Source organism: Gorilla gorilla, chromosome 21, assembly GCF_029281585.2.
Source record: "Gorilla gorilla gorilla isolate KB3781 chromosome 21, NHGRI_mGorGor1-v2.1_pri, whole genome shotgun sequence".
Taxonomy (NCBI): Eukaryota; Metazoa; Chordata; class Mammalia; order Primates; family Hominidae; genus Gorilla; species Gorilla gorilla.
The window spans coordinates 72,057,926-72,085,545 of record NC_073245.2 but is presented as its reverse complement, the minus strand read 5'-3'; the positions used below and the strand labels follow the sequence as shown (position 1 = coordinate 72,085,545).

Genomic DNA, 27,620 nt, shown 5'->3' with positions numbered 1-27,620 from the left:
AAACACAATAATTCTCCAGTAACTGACCCTAAAGAAATAAAACTTTATGAATCGCATGAGAAGAAATTCAAAATAATGACCTTAAGAAACCTTAGCAAGATACAAGAGAATACAGTAGAAAATTCAATGAAATCAGGAAAACAATTTATGATCTGAATAAGAAAGTCAACAAAGAGTCATCATTTAAAAAGGAACAAACAGAAATCTTGTAGCTGAAGAATTCAATAAATATTTTTTTTTAATTGAGAGCTTCAACAACAGACTAGATCAAGCAAAATGAACTTCTGAACTCAAAATAACCCATCCAGAGGGGAAAAGAGAGAGAGCAAAGGATTAAAAAATGAAGAAAACCTATGGGACTTATGAGACACCATTAAGTAAACAAATGTTTGCATTATGAAATTTTCAAAGAAGACAGATAAAAACACAGAAAACTTATTTAACAAAATTACAGGTGAAAAATTCCCATGTGTTGGCAGAGATATGGACATCCAGATCCATGAAACTCAAACATCCCCAAATAACTTTAACTCAAAGAAGTCCTCTCTCAGATACCTCATAATCAAACCACCAAAAGGTGAAAACAAGAAAAGATTCTAAAAGCAGAAGGAAATAAAAATAACAAAGTCACATATAGGGAAATCCCCATTAGTCTATGAGCAAACTTCTCAGCAGAAACCTGTCAGGCCTGGAGAGAATGGGATGATAAGAGAGGGGGAAAAAATCCCTACTAACCAAGAATATTATATACAGCAAAGCTATCCTTGAGAAATGGAGGAAATACAATCTTTCCCAGGCAAGAATAAGCTGAGGAAATCCATTACCACTAGATTGCCTTTACAAGAAATGCTTAAGAGAATACTTCAACCAGAAGTGAAAGGACAATAATTAATATCATGAAAACATGTGAAAGTATAAAACTCACTGGTAGATGCAAATTCATAATCAACTTCAGAATCGACATTATGATAATGGTGTAGGTAAATCTTTCAAATCTCTAGTATGAAGATTAACAAATCAAAATGGTCAAAAATATAGCTACAATAAGTTGTTAAGAAACATACAAAATTAAAAAGAGGTAAATTAAGGCAGCATAATTATAAATTGTGGGAGTGGGGTAAGGTAAAAGTCTAGAGTATTTGTATGTGACCAGAGTTACATTGTTTTCTACTTAAAACAGTGTATTATAACTTTATACTTTTTTATATAAGCCCCATGGTAACAAAAAAAATTACAGCAGATATACAAATGAGAACAAGGAAAGAATCAAAGCTTCGCACTACAGGAAACCATCAAACCACAAAGGTAAACAACAACAGAGGAAAAGAGGATCAAAAGATCTATAAAATAACCAGAAAACAACTAACAAAATGGCAGGAGTCTTTAGCCATCAATACTAACTTTGAATATAAATGAATAAAGTCTCCAGCTAAAATAGAGAATGGCTAAATAGATTTTTTAAAACAAGACCTAATCGTATGCTGCCTACAAGAGATTCACTTCACCTCTAAGGACACACATAGACTGAAAGTGAAGGGAAGGACAAAAATACTCCATGCAAATTGAAACCCAAAGAAAAGCAGGAGTAGCTATGCTTATATCTGATAAATTAGAGTTTAAGTCAAAAACTGTAAAACGTCATTATACAATGATGAAATCAGTTCAACAAGAGGATATTATCATTGTAAATATATATGCATACAAATTTGTACCTAAATATATAAAGCACATATTATTAGATCTAAATGAAGACAAATTGCAACACAATAATAGCAGGTGATATCAACACCTTACTTCAGCAATGGACAGATCATCCAGTCAAAAAATGAACAGAGAAATATTGGATTTAAAGTGTACTTTAGACAAAACAGACATAATATACATTTACAGAACATTCTATCCAGCAGCTGCATGCAGAATACACATTCTTCTCAATTGCACATGGAACATTCTCCTAGATAATATATTAGGCCAGAAAACAAATCTTAACAAATTTAAGAAGATAAAAATCATATCAAGTATCTTCTTTGACTACAAAGGTATAAAGCCAGAAATTAGTAACAGGAGGAACTTCAGAAACTTTTCAAATATGAGGAAATAAAACATCATGCTCCTGAATAACCAAGGAGTCAACAACGAAATTAAAAGGGAAATTAGAAAGTATCTTTAGACAAACAAAAATAAAAACATACCAAACCCTATGAGATACAGCAAAAGCAGTTGTAACAAGGAAGCATGCAACAACAATTGCCTACATCAAAAAATAAGATGTGAAATAAACAATCTAACACTATACCTCAAGAAACCAGGAAAAGAACAAACTCAACCCAAAATTAGTAGAAGGAAAAAAAAAATAAAGGTTAGAGCAGAAATAAAATAAAGACTAGAAAATACAAAAGATTAACAAATGAGGTTTTTTTGAAAAGATAAAGCTGACAAATCTTTAGACTAAGAAATGAAAGAAAATCAGAGATGAAAAATGGAACATTAGATACCACAGAAGGAGTCATAAGACACTATTATGAACAATTACATGCACAATGCACAGTATGAACAATTGGATAACCTAGAAGAAATGGATCATTTCCTGGACATGTACAGCCTACCAAGATTTAATTATGAAGAAAAAGAAAATCAGAACAGACCAATAATGAGTAAGGAGATTGAGTCAGTACTAAAAAATCTCCCATCAAAGGAAAGTCCAGGACTTGACTGCTTCACTTCTGAATTCCACCAACCATTTAAGGAACTAATATCAGTTCTTCCTAAACTATTCTAAAATATTGAAAAGGAAGGAGTATTTCCAAACTATTCTACAAGGCCAGCATTACCTGTTACTAAGACCAGATAAGGACACAAAAAAAGAAAACTATAGGCCAGCATCCCTGATGAACATAGATATAAAAATCCTCAACAAAATGATAGCAAACTAGATTCAACAACACATTTAAAAAGATCCTTCAACATGATCAGGTGGGATTTATCCCAGGGATGCAAGCATGGTTCAATATGTAAAAATTAATATGTTAAATCATAGATGCAGAAAAAGCATTTGACAAAATTCAACATCACTTCATAATAAAAGCTCTTAATGAAGTCAGTTTAGAAGAATTGTAACTCAATATAATAAAGGCCATATATGACAAATCCATAGTTAACATCATTTTGAAGGAGGAAAATTGAAAGTCTTTCCTCCAGGATCTGAAACAAGACAAGGATGACCACTCTTTTTTTTTTTTTTTTTGAGATGGAGTCTTGTTCTGTTGCCCAGGCTGGAGTGCAGTGGCACAATCTTGGCTCACTGCAACCTCGGCCTCCCAGGTTCAAGTGATCCTCCTGCCTCAGCCTCCCGAGTAGCTGGGATTACAGGTATGCACCAGCACACCTGGCTAATTTTTTGTATTTTTAGTAGAAATGAGGTTTCATTGTGTTGGCCAGGCTGGTCTTGAACTCTTTATCCTCAAGTAATCCACCTGCCTCACCCTCCCAAAGTGCTGGGATTACAGGCAAGAGCCACCATGCCCAGCTAAGGATGCCCACTTTTACTACTTTCATTTAACAAAATACTAGAAGTCCTAGCCAGAGCAATTAGGCTACAGAAAAAAAAAAGACATCCAAATTAGAAAGGAAAAGCTAAATTGTTCCTGTCTGCAGATGACATGAACTTCTATATAGAAAACCCTAAAGACCTCACCAAAAAACTGTTAAAATAAACAAATTCCATAAAGTTGCAGGATACAAAAATCAACATACAAAAATCCCTACGGTTTCTGTACAGAAATAGCAAACTATCTGAAAAAGAAATCAAGAAAATAATCCCATTCACAATAGCTACAAAAAAGTAAAATGGGAATAAATATAACCAAGGAGATGAAAGATCTATATTCTGAAAATTATGAATCATTGAAAGAAATTGAAGATGACACAAATAAATGAAAAAATATCCTTTGTCCATGGCTGGGAAGAATAAACATTGTTAAAATGCCCATATTATCCAAAGTGATACACAGATTCAATGCAATCTTTATCAAAATACCAATGACATTATTCATAAAAATAGGAAAAAAATGAATCTAAAATTGGTATGGATCCACAAAAGACACTGAATATTTACAGCAATCTTGAGCAAAAATGAAGCTGGAGGCACAACACTACCTGACTTCAAGATATACTACTACAGGCTGGGTGCAGGGGCTCACACCTGTAATCCCAACATTTTGAGAGGCCAAGGTGGGAGAATTGCTTGAGCTCAAGAGTTCAAGAGCACCCTGGAAAACATAGTGAGACCTCATCTCTACAAAAAAAAAATTACAAAAATTAACTGGGTGTGGTGGTACATGTCTATAGTCTCGGCTACTCAGAAAGCCGATGTTTGAGGATCACTTGAGCCCAAGAGGTCAAGGCTTCAGTGAGCTGTGGTCATACCACTGCACTCCAGCCTGGACAACAGAGTGAGACCCTGTCTCTAAAAAAATAAAATAAAATAAATAGATATACTACAAAGCTATAGTAACCAAAACAGCATGGTACCAAACAATATTTTGGTATAATAACTAAAGCAGCATAAAAACAGACACACAGACCAATGAAACTCTCAAACATAAAAATCAATTGACCTAATTTTGAAAAATGGGCAGAAGATTTTAGTAGATATTTTCCCAACAAAGATATGGTGATAAGTATATGAAAAAATGCTCAACATCATTAATTATTAGAAAAAATGCAAATTAAAACCATAATAAGACACCACAACACACCCACTAGAATTAAAAATTAAATTCTAACTCTCTGCTAAGTCTGTGGAATTCTGCATATAGGCATAGCCCAGCCCTTGGCCAACTGGATCTGCACAGAGTTCTTTACATGAAATTAAAAAGACTGACCACATCAAGTATTGGAGAGGATGTGGAGGAACTGAAACTCTAATACCTTGATGGTGAGAATATATCAGAGGACCACTCTAAATGGCAGATCACTTCACATTTTTCCGGTTATTAAAAAGTTAAAAACCTACCACATGACTCAGCCATTCCACTTCTAGCTATTTATCCAAGATAAGTGAAAGCATATGTCCACACAAAGACTTGTACACAAATGCTGATCACAGATTTATTTGTAATAACTAAAAACAACCCATATGTCCATCAACAGATGAGACCTGGTTGATGCTTCCAAGGCCCCTCATTTGTTCCCAGCTGTTCCTGATAGCCCCACTCCAAGAAGACCACACATGGCACTTTGATCCCAGGAAGAGCTGCCCTCTCTAGAGTGAAGAGAGGTGCCTGGCTGTAAGACTAGTCGTCAGAATCCTCCCTTCTAGTCCTAGGTGAGTGGGGAGACAGGAAAGGGACAAAGAAGAGGAGGCAGATCTCACATCAGTCTTCTCCCTGATACCTAATCTCCAAGATGGAAAAGCTTAATATATATTAATATATCTTTGCTTGTATAAGCATAAAACAGCCCCAATGGGACAGATAAGAAACCAGTAGCACTGGGGCTCCTTTGAGCAATGTATACTGAGTATACCACCTGTTTGCAAAAATAAATAGAAATACAATCAGCATGAAACAATGAGAACACATGGACACAGGAACGGGACCATCACACACCGGGGCCTGTTGTGGGGTGGGGGGTGGGGGAGGGATAGCATTAGAAGATATGTCTAATGTAAATGACGAGTTGATGGGTGCAGCACACCAACATGGCACATGTATACATATGTAACAAACCTGCACTGTGCACATGTACCCTAAAACTTCAGTTAAAGAAAAAAAAGAAAAAAGAAGTGCTCGCACGCTTCTCCAGAGTGACCTTCTAGCCACTCCTCTGGGCAGTGCTCCTTGAGGTCAGGACTTCCCAGAGGACAAGGCTGTAGGGTGATTTGCTTCCCAATGGGGAGTTCCAGTCAGAGCCACCCTTCAACCTACCAGGGAGCTTGCTCTGACCATCAGAATTAGAGCCCATCTTAGTTTGTTTCATGCTGCTATAACAGAATACCCAAGACTGGGTAATTTACATTGAACAGAAATTTATTGGCTCACAGTTTTGGAGGCTGGGAAGTCCAAGAGCAAGGTACCAGCATAACAAGGGGCCTTCTTGTTATGTCATAACATAACAGAAGGGCAAAGAGAGGCTGAGAGAGGGCCAGACGGACTCCTTATACCAGCATTAATCCCATCCATGATGGCGGAGCTCTCACGGCCCAATCACCTTTTAGAAGTCCCACCTCTTAATACTGTTATAATGGCAGTTAAATTTCAACATGAGTTTTGGAGGAGACAAACATTCATACCATGGTGGAGCTGAAAGGTGCTCACCAGCCTCTCCTTCTACCCTCACCTCCCTGGTGAATTAATGAAAAGAACACCAAAGTTCATGGAGATATGAGTTGTCCCAGGTCATAGCTGAGACCAGAGAGCTGACTGCCTCCCAGCAAAGCTCAAAGAACTATGTTCTCTTCTTCAGCTACAAAAATAATGTATGCTCATTGCAAACAACTTAAGCCTAATAGTATTAAGGAAAAATAGTCTTCCTTTCTCTGCCCACATCTCACCTCTAAAAAAAGCTACTGCTAACATTTTGCAGTATCTGCTTCCAGACCTACTTCTATACAATTAACAATTTGCAGACTCCCACTTAATTCTGATGTCTTACAAAAGTAGGATCATACCATACTCAGTATTTTGCAATATGCTGTTTCCTCCACACCACAGCTGGTCCTGGTTCCAAAGCAGGGTGTTTTAATCCAGCTCTTTCAATAGCTGTTAATAACCTCACAGTGTGAACATCACATAATCCCATCATTTATTGGTCCAGCTCACCATGAATGGACACTTAGGTTAGTGTTTGTTTTTGTACTTCTAACCAAAGCCGCAGAAAATGTCCTCATTCCTGCATTTCTCTGCATGCATATGAATGTTTCCATCAGCTTGATCCCTAGAAAGGGGAGAATTCCTGAGTCAAAGTTTCTGATTACTGTAGGTTTTGACAGGAGCTCTTTTGGCTATTTCTCCCTGTATCACCGGGCTGGCTACTGCTTTTAGAACCAGTCTCAGGTACTCTCTAGAGAAGAAAAAGGATGCCAATGTGGTGGGAGAAGGGAGAGGATCAGGAAAACTAACTAATGGGTACTAACATTAATACCTGGTTGACGAAATAATCTGTACAACAAACCCTCATGACACAAGTTTATCTATATAACAAACCTGCACGTGTACCCCTGAACTTTAAAGTTAAATTTTAAAGAAGAGAAAAAAAGGAAATGTATATAAATAAGAACATAAGGCAAAGAGGCTTTGGAGTTAAAATAAACTCACGATGAGATATCTTCTTCCCAATTAGCCTGCATGTTGGAATTTATCCTAAGGACATAATTACAGAGATGCACAAAGTCTTAGTTACAAGGAAGTATGTCTCCACGTTGCTAATGCAGCCATTTCCCAGCACAAACTGCAAGCCAGGATTGGCAGTCGTGGATCCTGGTGGGTTCAGGCTGCATGAATTGATGTGCATGAGGCTTTGGCATTTGGGTAGAGGGAGTAATGAATCCCAGGAAAGAGGAGGGTGGCAGGGATTCCCCAACTCCTCCCAGCCTGGCCTATGTCCTGGCTTTATAAGCCCCTGTGTGAGAACAGTCCTGGAGTCTGTTTTGCACAAGCAGTGACATTTTCAGATATTGTACCTTTTAATTCTAGAACTTCCATTTGGTTTTCTTTTTGTTTCTGTTTCTCTGCTAAGATTCTACATCTGGTCATTCATTGTGATCATTTTGTTGACACTCTAAGACCTCTAACATATTTATAATAACTGCAGGTCCATTTTGGTTTTGAACAAAGCCTTAAGGTATGCCCCTTACTCCTAAGTCTTGGTCTTTGTGGGATTTCAACAGTCTGTTGCATTCATCGAGGTCTCTTCATTCTGTTTGAGCTGAACTCCCAACATCTCCTAGCACCCCCTGACCTTCAGCTGTCATGCCCACAGGCAATCTCTGCTAAGTCTGTAAAATTCTGCATATAGGCATAGCCCAGGCTATGGCCAACTGGATCTGCACAGAACCCATTACATAGCTCCTTCCTGTCCTACAAACTCCAGCTGTTTCAGTAGCCCAGACTCCAGTATCTGCCTCCTCATCTCGGTGAGATCACCACTCTGCTCAGAGGCCACCTCCCTGCACCCTGCAGGAAGATGCCTCCCCCAGAAACCAGGGAGATCAATTACGGGCTAACCCAGGGGTCTCCACTCTCTCAGGGATAACAGGCATGTACTGTTGCTGTTCAATGCCTCAAAACAGTCCTCTCATTCATTTTGTCCAGTCTCTCGTTTGATTTTAGTGGGAGGGCAGCTACCATCGCTTCATCATGGCCAGAGGCAGAAGTGCCTGACGTTTTCTGAAACAACAGTGACACTGTTATAGATGCCGACACCAGACTCTGGGGGTCTTGAGGGCAAACTCTCCCTGCCATGCCTGACACATACATTGTGGCACATCTTTTCTGAATGAGTGGGGCTGTGATGTTGGAGGAGGGGACTGCCTGGGCTTTGATGTGGAAACATGGAGATGACATTAGCTGAGTATGAGGATCTGGGAAGTTGAGCGGGTTTCCTGGGAAAGAGGACAAGGTTAGCTTTGGCTCTGCTGAACTCAGGGTGCATCAGGGCCTCTGCAGGGACAGTGGACAAATGGACATGTGGGGTTTTAGCATCAGAAAGAGCTGGAGCCAGGGATGGAGATTTGCAACGATCCACGTATGGGGACAGTTGTGAGGTTGAGCCTCAAGAGAGAGCACAGAGCCAGCAAAGGAAGGAGCCAGGAAGCTTGGGCCTGCTCACCTTTAGGGGCGGGTCAGGGAAGAGGGGCCAGGATGGCAGGAAGAAAGGCAGGGATGGTGTCCTGGGAGCCAGGGAGAGAGCAGGGTTGGAGGTTAATGAGAGGAGGGAGCCAACAATGGGGGAGGAGGGGCTGCCAGGTGTGGGGGGCATCCAGACCCTGCAATGGGTGCCTGAGGGTAAGGGAAGTGTCACTATCCCTCAGTCTGAAAGGGAAGCGCCCAGGCAGGCCTTCTGGGCTGATGAACTTTCTCTAGAGAAGAACGCATCTGTACGATGACGTGGATGAGATTGGAGGCTATTATTCTAAGTGAAGTAACTCAGGAATGGAAAACCAAACATCGTATGTTCTCGCTTATGTGTGGGAGCTAAGCTATGAGAATGCAAAGGCATAAGAATGATACAATGGACATTGGGGTCTTGGGGAGAAGAGTGGGAGGGGGCAAAGGATAAAAGACAAACAAATATGGTGCAGTGTTTACTGCTTGGGTGATGAATGCACCAGGATCTCACAGATAACTTACTCACATAAGCAAATACCACCTGTACCCCAATAACTTACGGAAGAAATAAAATAAAATGGAAAAATGCATCTGTGGCTGTGTATTTCAGATGGGAGCTGGTGTTGCATTTTCACTACAGAGTCCTGTGGATCTCTACCATTCCACACCTCCAGGCTTCTATAAAGTCTAGTTTCTGTAAAAAGCATCACTACCTGTCACAAAGAGGAAAGTGAGGGTGCTTTGCTTTATACAGTAGCTGTAAACCAGTAGGAAGTGGGTGTGGAAAAGTCAGGCTCTGTCTGAAAGCCTGAGTTCTAGCCCAGGGCGCCTGACTAAGGAATGGCACTGGAAACTCTCCTCTCCAGCTCCTGGCCAGAGGGGCTGTCTAAGGAGTGGACTGGGGACTCTCTTCTCCTCCTGGGCTCCTGCTGTGTAAGGGTTTTTGTGTATGCCACGGTTGCTGGCAGAACAACAGCCACAAAGATGTCCCCATATCTCTTGTGCATTTTCTTTACGTAAAGAGTGAGATCACTGGCATAGTAGACAAGGCTGCACATGGCCACTCCCCTACTGGCTTCTCCAGAATGATCTCTGCCTATCTTCTTCCCTTTTGTCCCTCAAAGGCTGGGCTTCCTTCTACCCTGGAGCTTCTGAGCCTGTGAGACCCTCCCACCTCTGCTCCTCCTCTGGATCTCAGCTCAGTGCCCTCCCTAGCCCAGCCCTGGAAGCCAGTGCACTTGCGAGGGCACTGCAGTTCCATCACAGGCCTGGATGGGGCATCCTCTGTGAGAACGCCTGTGCCCATGGATGTAGTTTACATACTCACCAAGAAGTTAACATCAACTCTTCACAGCAGGTCAAGTGCAAGGAGACCACTATTCTCCAATCTTCCTACAAAAACGTGGTGTCTATTTTCCTACCCCTTGTGTCTAGGCCAGCACTGGGACATGGTTTTGCAACAGAATAGGGCACGAGTGACAGGGTTTCCTCTTGCTTCCACTCTGCATGATTTCCCTTACTCTGACACCACTGCCACCATAGCCATGAAATTTAAAATAACACATGCACGTTGGATTGCAAAAGTCCTGCATACTTCCTGAAAAAAAAATAGTGATTAGTGAAGATCACCGTTGTTGAGGACTTCTACAAGCAGCACAGAAAGAGACTTCTGTAAATACCTGTTAACTACACAGAGAGAGCTCCATGGACACCCGTCAACTGCACAGAAAAAGACTTCTGTAAACACCTGTCAACTGCACAGAGAGAGCTCCATGGACATCTGTCAACTGCACAGAGAGAGCTCTATGGACATCCGTCAACTGCACAGAGAGTGCTCCATGGACACCTGTCAAATGCACAGAGAGTGCTCTGTGGAGACCTGTCAGCTGCACAGACAGCGCTCCATGGACACCCGTCAATGGCACAGAGAGTGCTCCACGGACACCTGTCAACTGCACAGAGGGCCTTCCATATGCACCTTTAACTGCTCAGCTGTGCTAAGTGCCATGCTGCGCACAATGGCCACCCTGACCTGTTGAAGTTTCAGGATGGCTCCACCAGGTCCTCGATGGCTCTGCCCCCAGGGCTGCTCCCTGGGCTGCTATGGATGGACCTGCTCATCTTAAAGAGAGAGGAGCAGGAGGCCACAGCAGCCCTTGCTGTCCCCCACAGAAGGGCCTTGGAGTAGGCAATCTCACACCATTGAGTTGTCAGGTTCTCAAAGTAATTCTCAGAGGGATCACCATGACCTTTTTTGAAGGGAAATTGAACCTCCAGCAGGTGCCAGCCCACAGACTGGGACCCAAGTGGGCAAACTGAATGGCCACACAGAGCTCAGAGCCCAGCCAAGGCCCCCAGACACCAGGCTAGCCTGCACTCCCTGGGGGCACACACGCAGAAGCTGGGGAATGAGCAGGGCAAAGGGGAGGATCCCAGCCCCAGGCCTCCTGCCACAGAGGGGCTCAGTTGAGGAGGGAGCCGGCAAAACACCGAACTGGCTCAGAAGTTTGAGCATCACAGGGGAAGGATATTCTGACCTCTGAATCCAAACAGTGTTTACGACTCAGACTCAGTGGCAGTTCACTACCTACAAATAAACAGAAAAGTCTAGTGCTACCTGGGGATGCAGGGGATGCAGAGGGCCGTTGGAAAACCAGAAGCAGGGGATGCAGGGCAGGGGATGCAGAAGCAGGGGATGCAGAGGGCCGTTGGAAAACAAAATGAAGTAGGGGATGCAGAAGCAGGGGATGCAGAGGGCTGCTGGAAAACAAAATGAAGCAGCTTTAAGGATCGGACCTCACACGCTGTGCTGGTGCAACATGCCAGGGACACACCCACTGGACAGATGCTGGTGCTGCTGACCACGGCCTTCCTCTGTGGATGTGACTTGGCTTTCCTCACAGTGCATGCAGGAGGTGCTCAATAAACGCTCTTGACTGACTATATGGTCCCTGTCAGCATGGAGGTGGGCAGGGCCCCTGTAGTCAACTCAGGTCGCTGGCGAATCATCTCCTGCTTCCTCCCCTCTCCGCTTTGTCTTTCAGCCAGGGGCCCGCAGCTGCAAGAATGGAGTCCAGCAGCACCATCCCCACTCCCCAGCTCCTGCCAGTTTCTCCTCTCTGCCTCAGTCTCCCACATTATGATTCACCTGTGTACCACCGCTCTGCCCCAGAATTCACAAGTTGAAGCTTTGAGCCACAATGTGACTGTATTTGTGGGTAGGGCCTGTAAGGAAGTAACTAAGGTTAAAGGAGATTGCAAGAGTGGGGCCCTGATCTGATGGAACTGGTGTCCTTGTAGAGGAAACAGACGCCAGAATGCTCATCACCCACTCTCACCAACCAGCACACAGGGGAACGGCCCTGTAAGGACACAGAGAGAGGCCTCACTGGAAATCACCTTGTTCTTGGACTTTCAGCCTCCAGAATGGTAAGAAAACAAACATCTGTCGTTTCAGGCACCCACTCTGTGGTATCCTGTTACGGCAGCTGGAGCTGACTCTGACACTCCCTGCAGACCCCATCCCCTCCTGCCTGGGCCTCCTCATGACCCCTCCCTGTCTTTTCTCTGGAGCCCACCCTCCCACCCTCGGAAAGTCCTGGGGCCCTTTCCAAGGCTTGAATCATGACAGATGGCATCAGGTCTGCACTCCAGAAAGATCAGTTCAGCTGCAGGAGATCCCACACTGCTTCCCACCAATGGCAGCAAGAGCAGCCAAGATTGAATGAGCCCCTGCTGTATGCCAGGCCCAGAGGTAGCCTTTGAATGCGTTTCCCATGTCATCTCCCCGCAGCCCTATAAGGCAGGTGCTAGGATTTAGTTTTCCTATTTTGCAGATGACAACGTCCCACAGTGTAGCCCAAGGCCACATAGCCAGGAGGTGAGTGACTTGGGACAACCCTCAGAGGCTTCACACTTTGGTGTCTTTTGAATTCCAGCTTTCTTTACAGGGTGAATAAAGGTCTCTCTCCCTGGCCAGTCCCTAGATCTCACATTGGGCTCTGCAACAACCACGCTACCCCGTGCACCTCACACGTCTCATCTCTCCACGCCCAGGCTCAAGCCGTCCCTATGTGGAAAGCCTTTACCTTGATGACCAGGACTCCTCATTTTAAAGCTTTGGTTCTCCACCCTGGCAGCTCTTGAGAGTCACCCGGTGTTTGGGTCAGGGCTCTCCAGAGACACAGAAGCAATGGGATAGACACACACCACACACACATATACATATGCATACACATACATGTTTGTACATACACATTCTATATATACATATATATACACACACACACACATATGTACATATGTGTGTGTTTTAAGAAATTTATTTTAAGGAATTGACTCATGCAATTGTGGGGGCTGTACAGTCCTGGATTTGGAGGGCAGGCCAGCGGCTGGAGTGGATTCCACAGTCTTGAGGCAAGATTTCCTCTTCTCTGGGAAACTCCAATTTATTCTCAAACCTTTAACTGACTGGAGAGGGCCACTCAAAGCCCCTTAAAGTCACCGACTGCAGGTGACAACCACATCTACAAAATACCTTCACAGCAATACGCAGACTAGCATTTCAATAGCTGGGTGGAACAGCTCAGCCAAGAGGACACACAAGATTGACCTTCACCCTTGCGGAGCCTGCAAAGTGCAGAGGCCCAGGCCCCAGGGAGACCGATAGTTCCTACCAATGCTTTTAAAAGCACACGGCTGGCCCAGAACAGCTGCTTTCAGATGCACAAATCACAGAGTACTCTTTGCCTGTGTCCATCTGGTGCTCATCCCCCAATCCTGAAATCACCTCCTGGGGGCTCCTGCCTCCCCCTTGCTGCAGACACCTGCGGGCTGGGACCCTGGCTTGTATCACTGTGTCCACAGCACCCAGGGCAGTGCCTGGCACCTATGATGTGCTTACGCATTGGATGAACAGTGGGCTACAGTCATGTGCTGTGGAGCTGGAAAGCCCTGGATTCAAAATGGGCAAGTTTCATCCCCTCGCTTTGCCTCATTTTCCTCTACTGTTAACAAACAAACAGACAAAAAAAGCAGTAATAGCAGCTGTCTCATCACCTTGTCAAGGGACTTAGGCAATAAAATGCATGAAAATTGCTTATCAAGGTACTTGATGGGAAATAATAGCTCAAACAAAAAAAAGGGCCGGGGTGGGGCGGGGCGGGGGGCAGCCCTGTTTCAGCTGATTGTCACTGGGGCTGTGCGTTCCCACTCTGAGAGCTCTGCTGTTTGGTGCTCAGCCAGAACCACCCTGGGCCAGACCTGCCTCCGCTGCAAGACGCCCACCAGGTCGTCCTGAGATCAGGTTCTCACAAGCATCCTGCATCCCAGCGAGCATCTCCAGCGCCATCTGGTGTCAGTGCAGGGGGTGGCTGGGTTTCCACAGCCTTTCAAATCTCTAGCCCCAACTTTCAAGAAAAGGCAGGGGCTGCCTGCTGTTCTGTGAAGTCACCATGGAGACGACTGTGGGGGAGTCCTCACTCTCTGCAGGTGGCTCTTCACTTTACAGAAGGATACACTGCATGAAGCCTTTCAGTACACCCTCCCCACACTTAAAATGGCATTCAAATAACACGTTAGCATTCACTTTTTACAAGTATGTCTACTGGGGAAAGGATCCCGGAGCCTGCAAAGAAGGCTTTCTTTACATTTAGACAGTACCAGGAACTGCCTGAGTGTCGCCTCTCTCCATGTAACGTTCTCCATGTCATCAAATGCCCGTGTCACACCACATTCTTGGCGTCACACATTTGTCTTAGGATTTTGATACGGTTTGGCTGTGTCCCCACCCAAATCTCATCTTGAATTGCAGCTCCCATAATTCCCAAGTGTTGTGGGAGGGACCCAATGGGAGATAATTGAATCATGGGGGTGGTTTCCCCCATACTTTTCTCCTGGTAGTGAATAAGTCTCATGAGATCTGGTGGTTTTATGAGGGAAAACTCCTTTTGCGTGGTTCTCATTCTCTCTTGCCTGCCACCATGATTGTGAGGCCTCTCCAGGCAGGTGCAACTGTAAGTCCGTTAAACCTCTTTTTCTGGCTGGGTGTGGTGGCTCACACCTGTAATCCCAGCACTTTGAGAGGCCGAGGTGGGTGGATCACCTGAGGTCAGGAGTTCGAGACCAGCCTGGCCAACATGGTGAAACCCTGCCTCTACTAAAAATACAAAAATTAGCCAGGCATGGTGGTATGCACCTGTAATCCCAGCTACTTGGGAGGCTGGGGCAGGAGAACTGTTTGAACTCCGGAGGTGGAGGTTGCAGTGAGCCAAGATCGTGCCACGACACTCCAGCCTGGGCAACAGAGCAAGACTCTGTCTTAGAAAAAACAAAACAAAAAACAAAGCAAAACAAAATGAAAAAAACAACCACCTCTTTTTCCTTATAAATTACCCAGTCTCAGCTATGTTTTTATCAGCAGTGTGAAAACGGACTAATACACATTTCAACTCCCGACCCAGCCCTCTTTTGCGTTGTTGAGTTTATGGTGAACATCAGCTTTTAAGGTCAGTCATGAGCTCCTAGAGGGTTGGAGACTGTGTCTAGTTTCTCCTTAGAATCCTTGAGGTCTAGATTGGGACATATAGTACTTGTTGAATACATAGCAAGGGTGTGTCTTAAGAAGCTTTAAAAAAAATCTATAAAGCCGGGAAATCCCGTATGTCCCTTTACTCTTGTACCGCCTAGCTGACTGGAATTGACTCATGGGATTGTGGGAGCCAGGATTTACTCTTTCACTCCTGCACCAGCACTAGAATCCCCCTGTGCTTGCTGAAATATACTTCCTAGGGCCTTACTCCTAGGACACAGTGAGGCAGGCTGTGCTAGAACGTATTAATATGTACATAGTCACTCTCTCGGGTCACCTTTTATTACTATCTTGCATGTATATTTTATAAAGTACACAGTATATTAGCATGGTACCCCTAATGTATAGTTTATAAATAAATAATGTACAAATATCAGATTTTTTTTCTTTTGCCACTGGGACACACCCTCAGAAAACCTTGGCAGCAGGGCTACCATGTGAGCGCCATGTGCCCACACAGGCCAGGCCCTCCATGAGCGTTGTCTCATCCGCCCCCAGGACAACCTGACAAGGGGGTCACTGACATCACCTGTGAGCTACCGAAAGGCAGCCAGGGCCCAGATGTGCCACCACCTGCCCAGGGTCATCCCAATGGGCAGAGTAATCTGAGGCTGGGCGCCATGGGTTACCCAACCTGGTCTGGGACGGGTGGCTCATGGCAGGTGCCATCGAGAGGCCTTCCTGAGGCTTGTTTCTCCTGACCAACCCAAAGGTCTCTGCCAGCCTGTCCTGGCACATAGACCCCGGCGATTAATTCCCCTTGCCCTTGTCCCCTGCTAAGCAGGCAAGCAAAACCACAGCCAGTTACACAAACACATCAATTGCATGTCCGGATGGAGAACAGATGTACCTATGCAGCGGCAGGGACATCAACACTCTCATTGATGAATTGGCCGAGGAATAAGGAATAGCACAAATCAGCTATGGAACATTGACAAACTGGGAGCTAAACTTTGCTTCATGCCTGTGAGGCAGTATTTTGATGAGCGGTGGATGCCCAGTGCTTCCCTGTTCCTACATGCTCCTCAACCACGGTGATGATGAGGGTGACAGTGCTGATTACCACGGCAACCAGAACGCTTACTGAGCACAATGAGACAAAGCTATACTTCGGTGAGCACCCCTGTTTACCTTCATAAGAACTTTGTTGTCACCCCGATTTACAAGGGATAGAACTGAAGCACAGAGAGGTTAAGAAACTTTTCCAAGGTCACAGAGCTAGAAAGAAACATGTCGAGGCAAGTGGGGTGGTCAAATCCTGCAGCGAGTCTCTCTACGCAGAGTAAGCCCCAGAGACGGGGGCCCACCCAGCTGCACAGACAGCCCTCCCCGTGACATTCCCAATGCCAGGGGCCAGATGTTTGTGTCCCCCAAAATTCCTATGTTGAAGCCTAACCCCAATGTGATGGTATTTGGGGAGTAGGGTCTTGGAAGGTAATTAGGTCATTAGGTGGAACCCTCACCAATGGGATTGGTACCCTTAGGAAAGAGGCCTCAGAGAGCTCTGTGGCCCCTTCTGCCATGTGAGGACACATAGAAGGCCCCATCTATGAGAAAGTGGGGCCTTGCCAAACCCCATGTGTCAGAACCTTGATCTTGGACTTCCCTGTCTCTGGAACTGTAAGGAATGAATTTCTGTTGTTTATAAGACACCCAGTCTAGGGATTTTGTTATGACAGCTCAAAGGGACTAAGACTACAGCATGGAGGAAGTGGAGGGCCTGTGCTGTCCTTAGATGGGCCCAGGTGAGACACAGTGGTGAGTCCTAGCCTGCAGCCTTGCTGTCATGAACACCTGGGAGAAGCTGTCTGCAGGAGGAGGAGCAGCACAGGCAGTTGGGGGGCTCTGGAGAAGTCAGCTTTCTTGCATCAGTAGGTTCTTCCCTTGCAGCCCTGATTCCCATAGCAGCCCCTCAGTCCCTCGCTCCCCCTCATCACGTGTTTCTACTGCACCCAGAGCTGGGACACTGTGAAAAACCAGACAGGTGTGGTCATGACTCTTGGGTTCAGCATAGAGAAAAGACAAAACACAAACATCTTTTTCTTGACAGGTTTTAAAACTTAAATCTTGGGGCAGTGACAACACAAAGACTGTTTCTCATAAAATTCGCTTTTGATGACTGGAGAATGAGCGCAAGGCCCTGCTCACCCACTGCTGACCAGGCATACCCACGAAGGCACCCCATGTGTGAACCTGTGTGTGTGGGCACGCATGTGCATGTGGGCATAGGGCCTCCACCATTTCCAAAAATTAAATTCTCCTGCAGATGCATTCTCCATTCTAATAGAGAACTGAAGTTCACAAAAACGTTTGATAACAAAAATTTTCTTTTTCACATGGGATAAGACAATGTCTGCCAAGCCTCCCTCAACAGGGGAAAGAGAGGGAGAGAGGGAGAATAAATGAATAAATGAATAAAATAGTAGTTGTTGCGATTAATAATTGATTAATTTGCTGCCTGGTGCTTTCTGCTTTCACACCATGGAGATGTGAAAACAATGTATCAGGCGAGACAGTGGGAATGGGGTTTGAACTCAACACACTGCCGAGAGAAGCAAATAACAACCATTATTCACCATTGTCTGCACCAGGCAAACCAAAATACTCTTACAGGCCTTTCCTACTGTGAGTAATTTTCCCCCCAAAAAGCAACATTTATATACTTTCTCTATGACCAATATTGAATTTTCCCACAGCATTTTATCTCAGAGATCTATCACTTCTGGAGCATTGGGGACACAGTTGAGAATGTGACAAAAGCAAAGCACTGCTTTCTGCACCTGATTTCAGGGCTTCAGGGACCCTAGACTCTATACCCTGGGACCAGCACACAGAAGTCTCAATTTGTAAATGGCTGGAGGCTGCACCTCAGACATACCTACCAGTTTGTGCAATGAGCCCAACCCTCAACAAGGAGTTTCTCAGGGTCAGACAGGAATCCTGACCTTGGCCCACAAAAGGCCCATGGAGGAAAGGGGGCCTCACCCAGGGCTTGCAGATGACACCCCATGTAACACATTGCACAGTGCAGACAGCGGTGGGCCTGGGCCATGTTCACGACAGCAGTTTCCAGAATGAGTTTCTACAATGAGTGCTACCTTCCCCCACTCTCAGACCCCAGCTCAAACTCCGTGTTCACTTACAGACACCGGGTTCGAGAACAAATAACAAGAGGCTCAGGTCTGAGCCACGCCATGGGAGAAACAGTCCGGGGATGAGGGCTCCCTGGACCTGGCACCTGTTAGTACTTTACAGGCACTGGCTTCTCTAATCCCCCATTGGCCCATTCTGCTCATTCATGTAACTGATATTTATTTTGCACTTAGCACTCGTGAGCTGTGCACACAGTAAGAACTACAGAGGCGAAGACTTGGTCTCTCGGAGCCACGTGCTGGTAGAGAGGCTGCATGGGCAAAGCCAATGGTATTGGGATCAGGGATGCTGCCGTAGGGGAAATAAGGTTGGGTGAGAAGAAGGGGCCAAGTGTTGCCACACAGCGGCCAGGTGGTTTCCTGCACTGAGCAATGTTTTAAACGCGGTGGAGCCATGCACACCTCCAGGGACAGCAAGAGTCTCAGGGGCTGTGGTTGGGGTGTGAGGACCATCAAGGAGGCCCATGGGCTGGGTGCAAGGGAGAGGTGAGCCGGGAGAGGGAGGCAGGCCACGTGGGGTGGGGCCACAGGCACTAGAGAGGATGTGGCATTCAGTGCCTCAGGGAGCCACTGGAGGGATTTGAGCAAGAGGTGACATTATCCAACTTCTATGAGACCCTGGTCCTATGGCCACCTGTGTGGAGAATGAACTAGAAATGGGGCAATGGTGGCACAGAGAGACCGCCTGGAGGCCAAGTCCAGGCAGGAGAGCACAGCAAACCATTGCCAGAGAAGAGGGAGTCGGCTGGACCCGCGAACTGCTCCAAGGGGAACAGAGAAGACTTCAGGGTCATCTGGACATCAGCACAAAGCCAAAAGCTTCGCAGGAGGCTTAGATGTATTGATTGAAATGGAGAAGAGTCCCAGCCCAGGGCACAGATGGGAACCGAGATCTGGAGATGTAAGCTGTGCAATGCGCACCAGTCCCCATGTGGACGCATGTGTAGAGTCCACAGAGACACCCTGGAGCTCAGGGGCCGTCGGCTGGAGGGACATATCAGATTCATCAGGGTCACAGATATGTTTAAAGCCACACATCCAACAGGTGCTTACTGACTCTTAGAACCAGGTACCGTGGGATGATGGACACACCACGGGACACAGACAGATACCAGCATGATCCCTCATACAGACAAAATTAGACAGTCAACAATAAGTAACTGATAGGTAGCAAAGAGACAGAGAATAGAGAATGACAAGAATTAGTGTGAATCTGCAACTGTGTCCCAGCTAGGAAGGAAGGTTCAGGGTTGTCATAGAAGCCAACAATGAGGGCCTTCGTCTGACAACAAGGAAATGGGGCAGGGACAGGGGAGGGACCTGCCCAAGGCCAAGTCCAAGCTTCACAGCACATTCTGTTGGAGGCCATGGACCGGCCCGGCCACAGAGATGCCAGGGATGGAGGGGACTTTGTGGGTCAAATCCCAGAGCCTAGCTTTGGCTCAATGAGAAGAGGAACGAGTTAACCAAGAGGAGTGGAATCGGGGTTGAAAGGGGCTTCTCTAAAAGATGTGCCAAGCCCAAATCCCCAGAACCTGTGAAAGTGACCTTATTTGGAAAGTGGATCTTTGCAGAAGTAATTAAGTTAATCTCTAGATGAGGAGATCATCCAGGATTATCCAGATGGGCCCTGCCTGCAATACTACTATCCTCATATGGAGGGGAGGGGAAGGAGGGAGAGGAGGCAGCTACGTGCCCACGGAGGCAGGGCTGGGATTCTCAGGCCAAGAATGCAGGAACGACCAGAAACTGGAAGAGAATGGCTCCTCCTTGGAGCACTCGCAGGGAGCACGACCCTACCCACACTTTGATTTTGGATTTCTAGCTTCCAGAACTGCAGAAGAGTAAATTCTGTGGTCATAAGCCACCCAGCAGATGATAAGGTGTTACAACAGCCACAAGAGGCTAACACAGCTGGCCGTGACCAGGCCACCTGGCTGAGCAGGAGGCGTCCCTGTGCAGAGCACTCAATCAGAGAAGGAAGGCGCTGGGTGGGAGGGACAGAGGCGGGAGCCAAGGGTGCTGCTAGATGTGCTTTGATGCCGTCTCCAGTGCAGAAACTCTGTGTCTCAACCACGCTGCTGTCTCAACCACGCTGCTGGCTCAACCACGCTGCCACAGAGGGTTTTGAGGGCATATCCGGGCCAGGCCTGAGGCTCCCGAGAGGTGAAATGCAGATTCCCATCCTCTTCTGTGTTTAAATAAAATGACTGCATTATACCTTTAACGCCAGGCGTGAGGACACTGCATCTGGATGGCCTAACAATGCCCTGAAGGAAAGTCAAGCCGGGAGACCCTCCTGGGCCAGAGGCTCTCCTCCCCAGGGGCTGTCCTCCCCATGTGGCTGGTGAGGACAGGAAGAAGTGCTCTCCGAGGTGCACCCTGAGCCAGGCCCTGTGCCAAGGGCTGACATGGATTAATCCACTCATCCTCAGAGAGGGTCTAGCACAGAGCGGAAAGCTGGCGCTGGCAGCCTGGGTTCAAGTCCCAGCCTGGCACCAACGAGCTGCATGACCATGGCCAGTTACATGGCCTCCCTATGCCTCAGTTTACACATCTGTAAAATAAGGACTATAATGTCATCAGCCTCATGGGGCTCCTGTGAGGATAAACCTTTCTTGTCACAACCTTAGACCAGCATCCTGGACACAAGAAACACCCGGGAAAGGGCCCTGGCTGCTGACATTGTCAATGTCAAGAGGAAGCAGTTCCCATCTCCCTCTTCACCAATGAAAGCATTGTGTCCTGGAGTGGATAAGGGACTTATGGAAGGGCACCCCCAAACCAGGGGCACAGACTACGCCAGTGATTCTCAGGTGGGGGTGATTCTGCCCCTCAGGGGCATCTGGCCAAGTCTGGAGATGTTTCAGTTTGTCTTCACTGGGGGAATCCAGTGTAGAGAGGCCAGGGATGCTGCAGAATATCCTAATGTGTCCAGGACAGCCCCCTCCCCAGCAGAGAATCGCCTGGCCTCATGCCACTAGCGCTGAGGCTGAGGGACGGTGCTCTAGCCCTTGACCATCCCAACACCAGCTCTTCTCAGAAGTGCACCCTCATAGCACCCTCCTGCTGGAGGCTTACAGGAGGATTACAGGAGGATTCCAGGGCCTAACGAGTTTGGGGAACACCACAGGCTCCAGCCTCTTCAGAGAGGTTGGTGCCCTCAGGCCAGTGACCAGCTCCTAGTTTCTGCCACAAAGACACTGGTTCCGCAGTGGAAGTCAGCCTCCTCCAAACACACAGGTGACAGCACCCCCACCCCTTCCATGTTTTGCAGCCACATATTCAGAATTGCTTCCTCGGACCCGGCGGAAAGGCTCCAAAGCAGCAGGAAGCGGGAGGCTATGGAGCCCTGGGCTGCCGGTCTGTCCACCCATCACAGTACCCACCGCATGCCTTCAGTACCAGCCAGGGTCGGCACCGACATCTGATGCCCTTTCCTGCTCCCCACAGACACCCAGGGAGACGTGGCCTGAGCTCTGCCCATGCCCGCAACAGTCACCATGAGATGCTTCCAGGAAGAACAGCAACGGACGCTTCCTGATCCTTCCCTTGCAGGCCAAACACCACGGCCGCCCTGGACCTTCCTGGGAGTAATCAGAGGGCCCCGCACAGCCGGTACCAGCTGGGAGGGAAACCCCCTCAGCACTTCCTCCTCCTGGCCTGAGGCTCCTTCTCCCTTCATCACACGGTGGTCTGCAGGCCTCTATCGTCCCGAACCCCGGAGTCCTCAAGGGTAGGATGGAGCAATTACTCTGACCTCGAGAACGCACCATGAGGACAAATACGGAGCTGGCTTCCAAGGACCCTGTGAGCTTCTGCTCCCAAACAAGCATATGCTGCCTGTCCCATTCACAGCACTTCTGAGACGGCCATTTGAGATCAATAGAGCAATCTCTCTTCCTCCCTCTCCCCCTGCTTCCATCTCGTCTTGCTTTACTTGTTACAGTTTTTTTTGTTTTTGTTTTTTGCTATAACTTCTGTACACTGAGCATCTGTACACCAGCTACATACTGTTCGCCACAGCATCCTCAGGGCTGGCATTCTCCAAGTCACTTGCTTCACCACTTTTATGTTGTTGTTTTTTTTTCACACACACATGAAAACTAATATGCAACTCTCAAAACAATTTCACCGGGGTATTTTCTAATTCCTTGCTCTAAGCCTGGCTGTGCACCCCCACCCCAGCTTGTTTCAGGAGAAGCTCATTTCCAGAGGACACAGCCCCCCTCTTGTTTCTCCCCAGGTGCAGCCCCTCGACCTGTTCCTCCCCCAGGCACGAGCTCTGTCCTCGACCCCCTGCTGACACTAGACCTCTGGCCGAGATCCCCACACTTAACGGGCCATGCTTTCCTCACCAGAAATAATGGAGTCGTTCAGCGCCTCCTCGTCCTGATACAAAAGCAAGTCGTCTTTGAGTTCAGAATTTATGATCAGGTTCTCCTTGTTCTCCTCAGATTCCTTAGCGGCAGTTCGCTTGTTCTCCAATGCCCCGTCAAAGCTCCAAGCCTCCTCCCTCTCCTTGCCTCGATCCACGCTGGACGTTCTCGACAGACGGACATCCAGCCGCTTCTTTGGAGACCCTTTACTTTCTCTTCCTTGAAAACTAAACCAGAAAGATGGTTCAGGTTATAGGTCACCCCCTTCACCCAGAAACCCAGCACGAATGACTTTGGAGCTTATAATGAATATCACAGAGGCAGCCCCAAAATGCATGTGGCCTCTTGGTTTTTATCCTGGACACACCAGAAGGAGCATGAGGATTTGAGTTCAAGGCAAATGGCTGTTTACAACATGCTGTTTTGAAAAGCACAGAACATACAAGTAATAAAACCTGCCAAAATACATGCAATCAATGTTCAGGGTGAGGACTTCACAAAAACTGAGAAGGACATTTTGTTTGTCTAATATTCCTCCAACCCATACTGTCTCCCATTACCTATTTTACCTCTAATCTTTCACAGTCCATGAGACACATGTGATCCAAAATAAGAGTAAGCTGCAGGCACAGGCTGCCTTACACTCTTGCCCAGTGACAACTATGAAGCCCTCAGCGTCCTGGGACAAAGTGGAACGGCCACTCCTCTCTGTCAGTCTCTCCTGCAAAGCTCCCACCCCACTTTGGGTCCTGAGGGGCTCACGTACAGGACTTTGTGGCCAGGTTCCCACAGTGCACATTCACTGTGCACCCCGTCCCAGAATGTGGGAACCAAGATCAGCTATGTAATCTGCAGAGCGAGGTGCAAAATGAAAATGTGACTTCCTTGTTCAGAAAGTGACTGTAGAACGGGACACCCAGCCAAGGCCCTGGGCGTGGCACGAGTTGCACAGCCTGAGGCTGGCCAGGCAGGGATTCTGGCAGCACAGGTCTCCCTCATGGGGCAGGGCCTCACCTGTCCTGGCGGTGCTTCGTGGCCAGCGCCCTGTGCAGCTCCTCAATGACGCGGCTTGGGGGAAGAGGCCGGTGGACCGTGGTGAGATGCGGAGACCCCGTGGGTGTGGAGAGCTGGCCCCGGAGGGAAGGGTCGGCACTCTTCATGCTGGAGGCTTGGAAGAGTGCGGCTTGGCCTGGGGTGTGGGAGGAAGCAGCAAGAACACAGGTCTTCAGGAGCTGGGACCAAGGGTTTTGCTGAGACTGGAGACCATGAACGGAAAGGATGCTCCCCTGCACCTCCAGGAGGCAGCCCCAACTAATGCCAAGATGCTGGACCAGGATCCCTGCTCCCAAAGCTAGAGGCCAGGGTGCGTCTCTGTCCAGTTCTGCTCCATCTGTAGGGCAAACCCTGTTAGGGGCCAAGCCTTGCAGACGCCAGCACCAGCAGCCTCCCTGCAGGGCACTGGGCTTAGAAAAGCCTCCTTCCTGCTTCTCTGCTATGAATTCAGCTTCCTGAAGCTGCTTCTTGTTCTTGGGAAACCCGGAAGAAACTGTGCAGCCACCCTTCAGCCTGGATGAGCACCATGGTCCGCTCTGCCCTCCCCACAGCATCTGTTCCAGCACCTTGGGCTTGCACTTCCAGCCCCCAGAACAGTAAGGAATAAATTTCTGGGCTCCAACCCTCTCCTTGTATCTCTGCCAGGAGGATCACCCCAGAAGGTGAATTGGATCACTCTCCCATCTTCCTTAGGACATGATTCGAACTCATGGCCCAGTCTCAAGGCCCCTGGGGGTGGCCCCACTCGGCTCCCTAGCTGCATCTCCACCTCACTCTCTTCACTCCAGCATGTGAAGATCTCTCCCGTCTTTGAAGGCACCACACTGCCTCCAACCTGAGTCTTTGCATGGGCTGTTCTTTCTGCCTGAAATGCTTCCCCACTCCTCTGCTAGAATACCATTGCCTTAGAGAGGCCATGATCAGATCCCCTGTTTCCTGTCCCCCGGGTCCTGAGCCTGCCCTGACACTTCCTCTTACTTGGAGTGAATCACACTGCCCAGTCTGTTTCTTGCTCCTGGGCAGGCCTGTGTCCACCTTCCTTCCTACAGTTTCCCCAGGCCTGGCACTTAAAACACAGGCAATAAACACTTGTGTACATGAAATGACTTTGAAGATGATTCTAAACAGGCTTTGCTCATTCAAGTCTAAATGAGTGGGACACCCCCTCCTTCCATCAGTGACAGTCTCCTGCATGTGCTCCGGGCCAGCAGGGTGTCAGGTGCCCGGAAGAGCAGAGAGCATGGGCTTTGTCTTCTGCAGATTTGGCCTCTGGTCTTGATCTGCCATTTCCCAGTGTGCAAGACTCTGGGCAAGTCACTGAAGCTCTCAAAGGCTTAGCCTACTTGCCTGTAAAATGAGACCATCAGCTCCTTTTCAGGAGCCTAGCAGCTGGCACAGGCCCAGAAGCTCTTAGGTGTTCAGCACAAACTCTCATTCCAAAAGCGTCCTGGCAGGACTGGTGCAAACACCAGATCCCTTTAATCCCACCAGCAAAACAACCAGATCTAAACTACCCCATTCCCTAAAAACCAGAAACAAACTTCCAATACAATCCTGGGATGTGGACAGCATCAATAAAAAGTATTCCTCAAAACCCAAAAGGAAACTGTAAACCTCGTGGAGGACTTTAGTTATTTCACTTTGTCCACAAGCACCTGCTTGGCCAGACAAGGCCAGGCCACAGGGAAACGGGCCAGGCCCTGCCGTCAGCTGGTAAAGCAAGACAGAGGCCAGGCAGACAGAAAGAGAGCAAATGATTGTAGAAGAGAGAAGGAGACAGAAGGAGAGGGAGAGAAAAGGGCTGGGAGAGAGAGTGGGAGAGGGAGGGGGGCGAGAGGGCACCACGCAGGTGGGCTGAGAGTTCTGGGCTGGTCTGGGGGAGGTGGTAGCTGGTTTGGAAGAGGGAGGTTAGGAAAGGCTTCTCTGCAGAGGGGCACTCTGAGCTGAGACCTGAGAAATGACAAGGAGCCAGCCACGCAAGAAGTGGCCAGGCAGGGCAGGGGGCTGCAGGGAGACCCATCCCCAGCTTCTGCACACTGCGCTGTCCTCTCCCCACTGGCCTCAGCCTCCCCAGGCTGCTCCTGCTCAGGACAGTGCCCCACTCCTGAGCACACGCAGGTGACACTCAGCATCCCCCAGCCCCTCTGTCTCTAACCACCATTGCCTCTACTTCTCACCCCAGCCCCATGAGGAAGGAATCACTAGCCCTGTTGTACAAATAGGAAAACTGAGGCAGCGTGGTTTGCCTGCTCTCGCTCAGCTTGGTGGAGCTGGGATCCCACCCAGGTCTCTGCCCCACTGTCAATCACAGATGTGACAACCAGCACTGCCCCCACGGCCCCCATAGAGCTTTGCCTGGCTCGCCCCACCCAGCTTGTGCAGGGGACCACTTGTCACCCCCATTTCACAGATGAGGAAGCTGAGGTTCAGAAGCCACCTCAGGGGCAGGCTGCCAGGAAAAGGTGGGGGCTGAGATCAGTACATCGCACCCAGCTCCACTTACACTTGGCAGAGGCTGTGGGACTCCTATCCCGCAGAGTTGAGTGTCACCAACTGGACCAGGTGACAGCAGGGGTAAAGGAGAGGTAAAAGGGAGAGGGGTAAACGCATCTCCAGGGACCAGGCAGGTGAAACCCAGGAATGCAAAGGACCTCCTGCAATTTCTCCATGGGGGCAGGGTGGGGACCACAGCACACAGAGGAGAACCTGCCCACCTTAATGGGCCTGTAGTGACTCAGGGTGATCAGAGATGAAGACTTTTCAAGAAAGTCCAGGAATTTGGCCTATGAACCAGGAAGCAAGCCCTCATCAGAGACACCAAATCTGCCGGCACCTTGATTTTGGACTTCCAGCCTCTAGAAGAGTGACGAATAAATTTCTGTGGTTTATAAGTCACTCAGATGAACTAAGACACCTGCAGTCCTGCCTTGGGTGGAGACTCAGTTGGGCCAGGGTCCCTCCTGCAGCAAGAGAAGCCCAGGTAAGGAGACTTTCTTCTTTGCTGCCATCTAGTGTTCACATGCTGAAGCACATGAACCTCTTCCCAAAGGAAAAGGAAAAAGAGGAACTGAGAAAATTAAACCAAAGTCACCAAAATGTAGTCTGTGCAGGAAGAAGCCAGGCCAGGGCCCATAGCTCGGAACCACCCTCCTCCACCTCCCAGTCTCAATTCAGTCCCTATGGAAACGCATAAGTGTCAGAGTATCCCCTGATGTCCTTGCAACTGAGGGCAGGGCGGAAGCCAGAAGTGTCCGCAGACTGGGGACAGAACACCAGAATTTAGGGCGTGTGGAGTCAGAATGAAGACCTGTGCCATCTGAGGCCTGACCTTCCCAAGCTCGGGAGAGGCAGGAAACTCTCTGGGTTACCAAGTTATTGAGGGCCAGGAAGAAATTATACATTCACCAGAATAAAACGAGGTGGATGGTGGCTAATTGAATGGACTTTAAATGGTTTTAGGTTTCAATGGAGGAAAAAGGGAGCTATCACAAAGACAATAACAAAATGCAAAGTAGCACAGTTTTGCCTCAAACTTTGTACTGTAATTTATGTGGCCATGTTGCACAAAGACTGAATATTTGGATTCATCTACAGAGATGTAGAAAGATGCAGAAAGCAG

General features: G+C 47.7%; 1 protein-coding gene across 5 annotated transcripts in view; it reads right to left on the bottom strand.

The window, feature by feature from the left end:
* PHACTR3 (phosphatase and actin regulator 3) overlaps positions 1-27,620 on the bottom strand; it is a 269,873-nt gene that overhangs the window by 50,363 nt on the left and 191,890 nt on the right. For all 5 annotated transcript variants that reach the window (XM_055372872.2, XM_055372873.2, XM_004062456.5 and 2 more), the window contains exons 6-7: positions 23,963-24,137; positions 22,928-23,175 (exon numbers count right to left, since the gene is read on the bottom strand). In XM_055372872.2, coding sequence (XP_055228847.2) covers positions 22,928-23,175; positions 23,963-24,137 — 423 coding nt within the window. The remainder of the gene's footprint in view (positions 1-22,927; positions 23,176-23,962; positions 24,138-27,620) is intronic.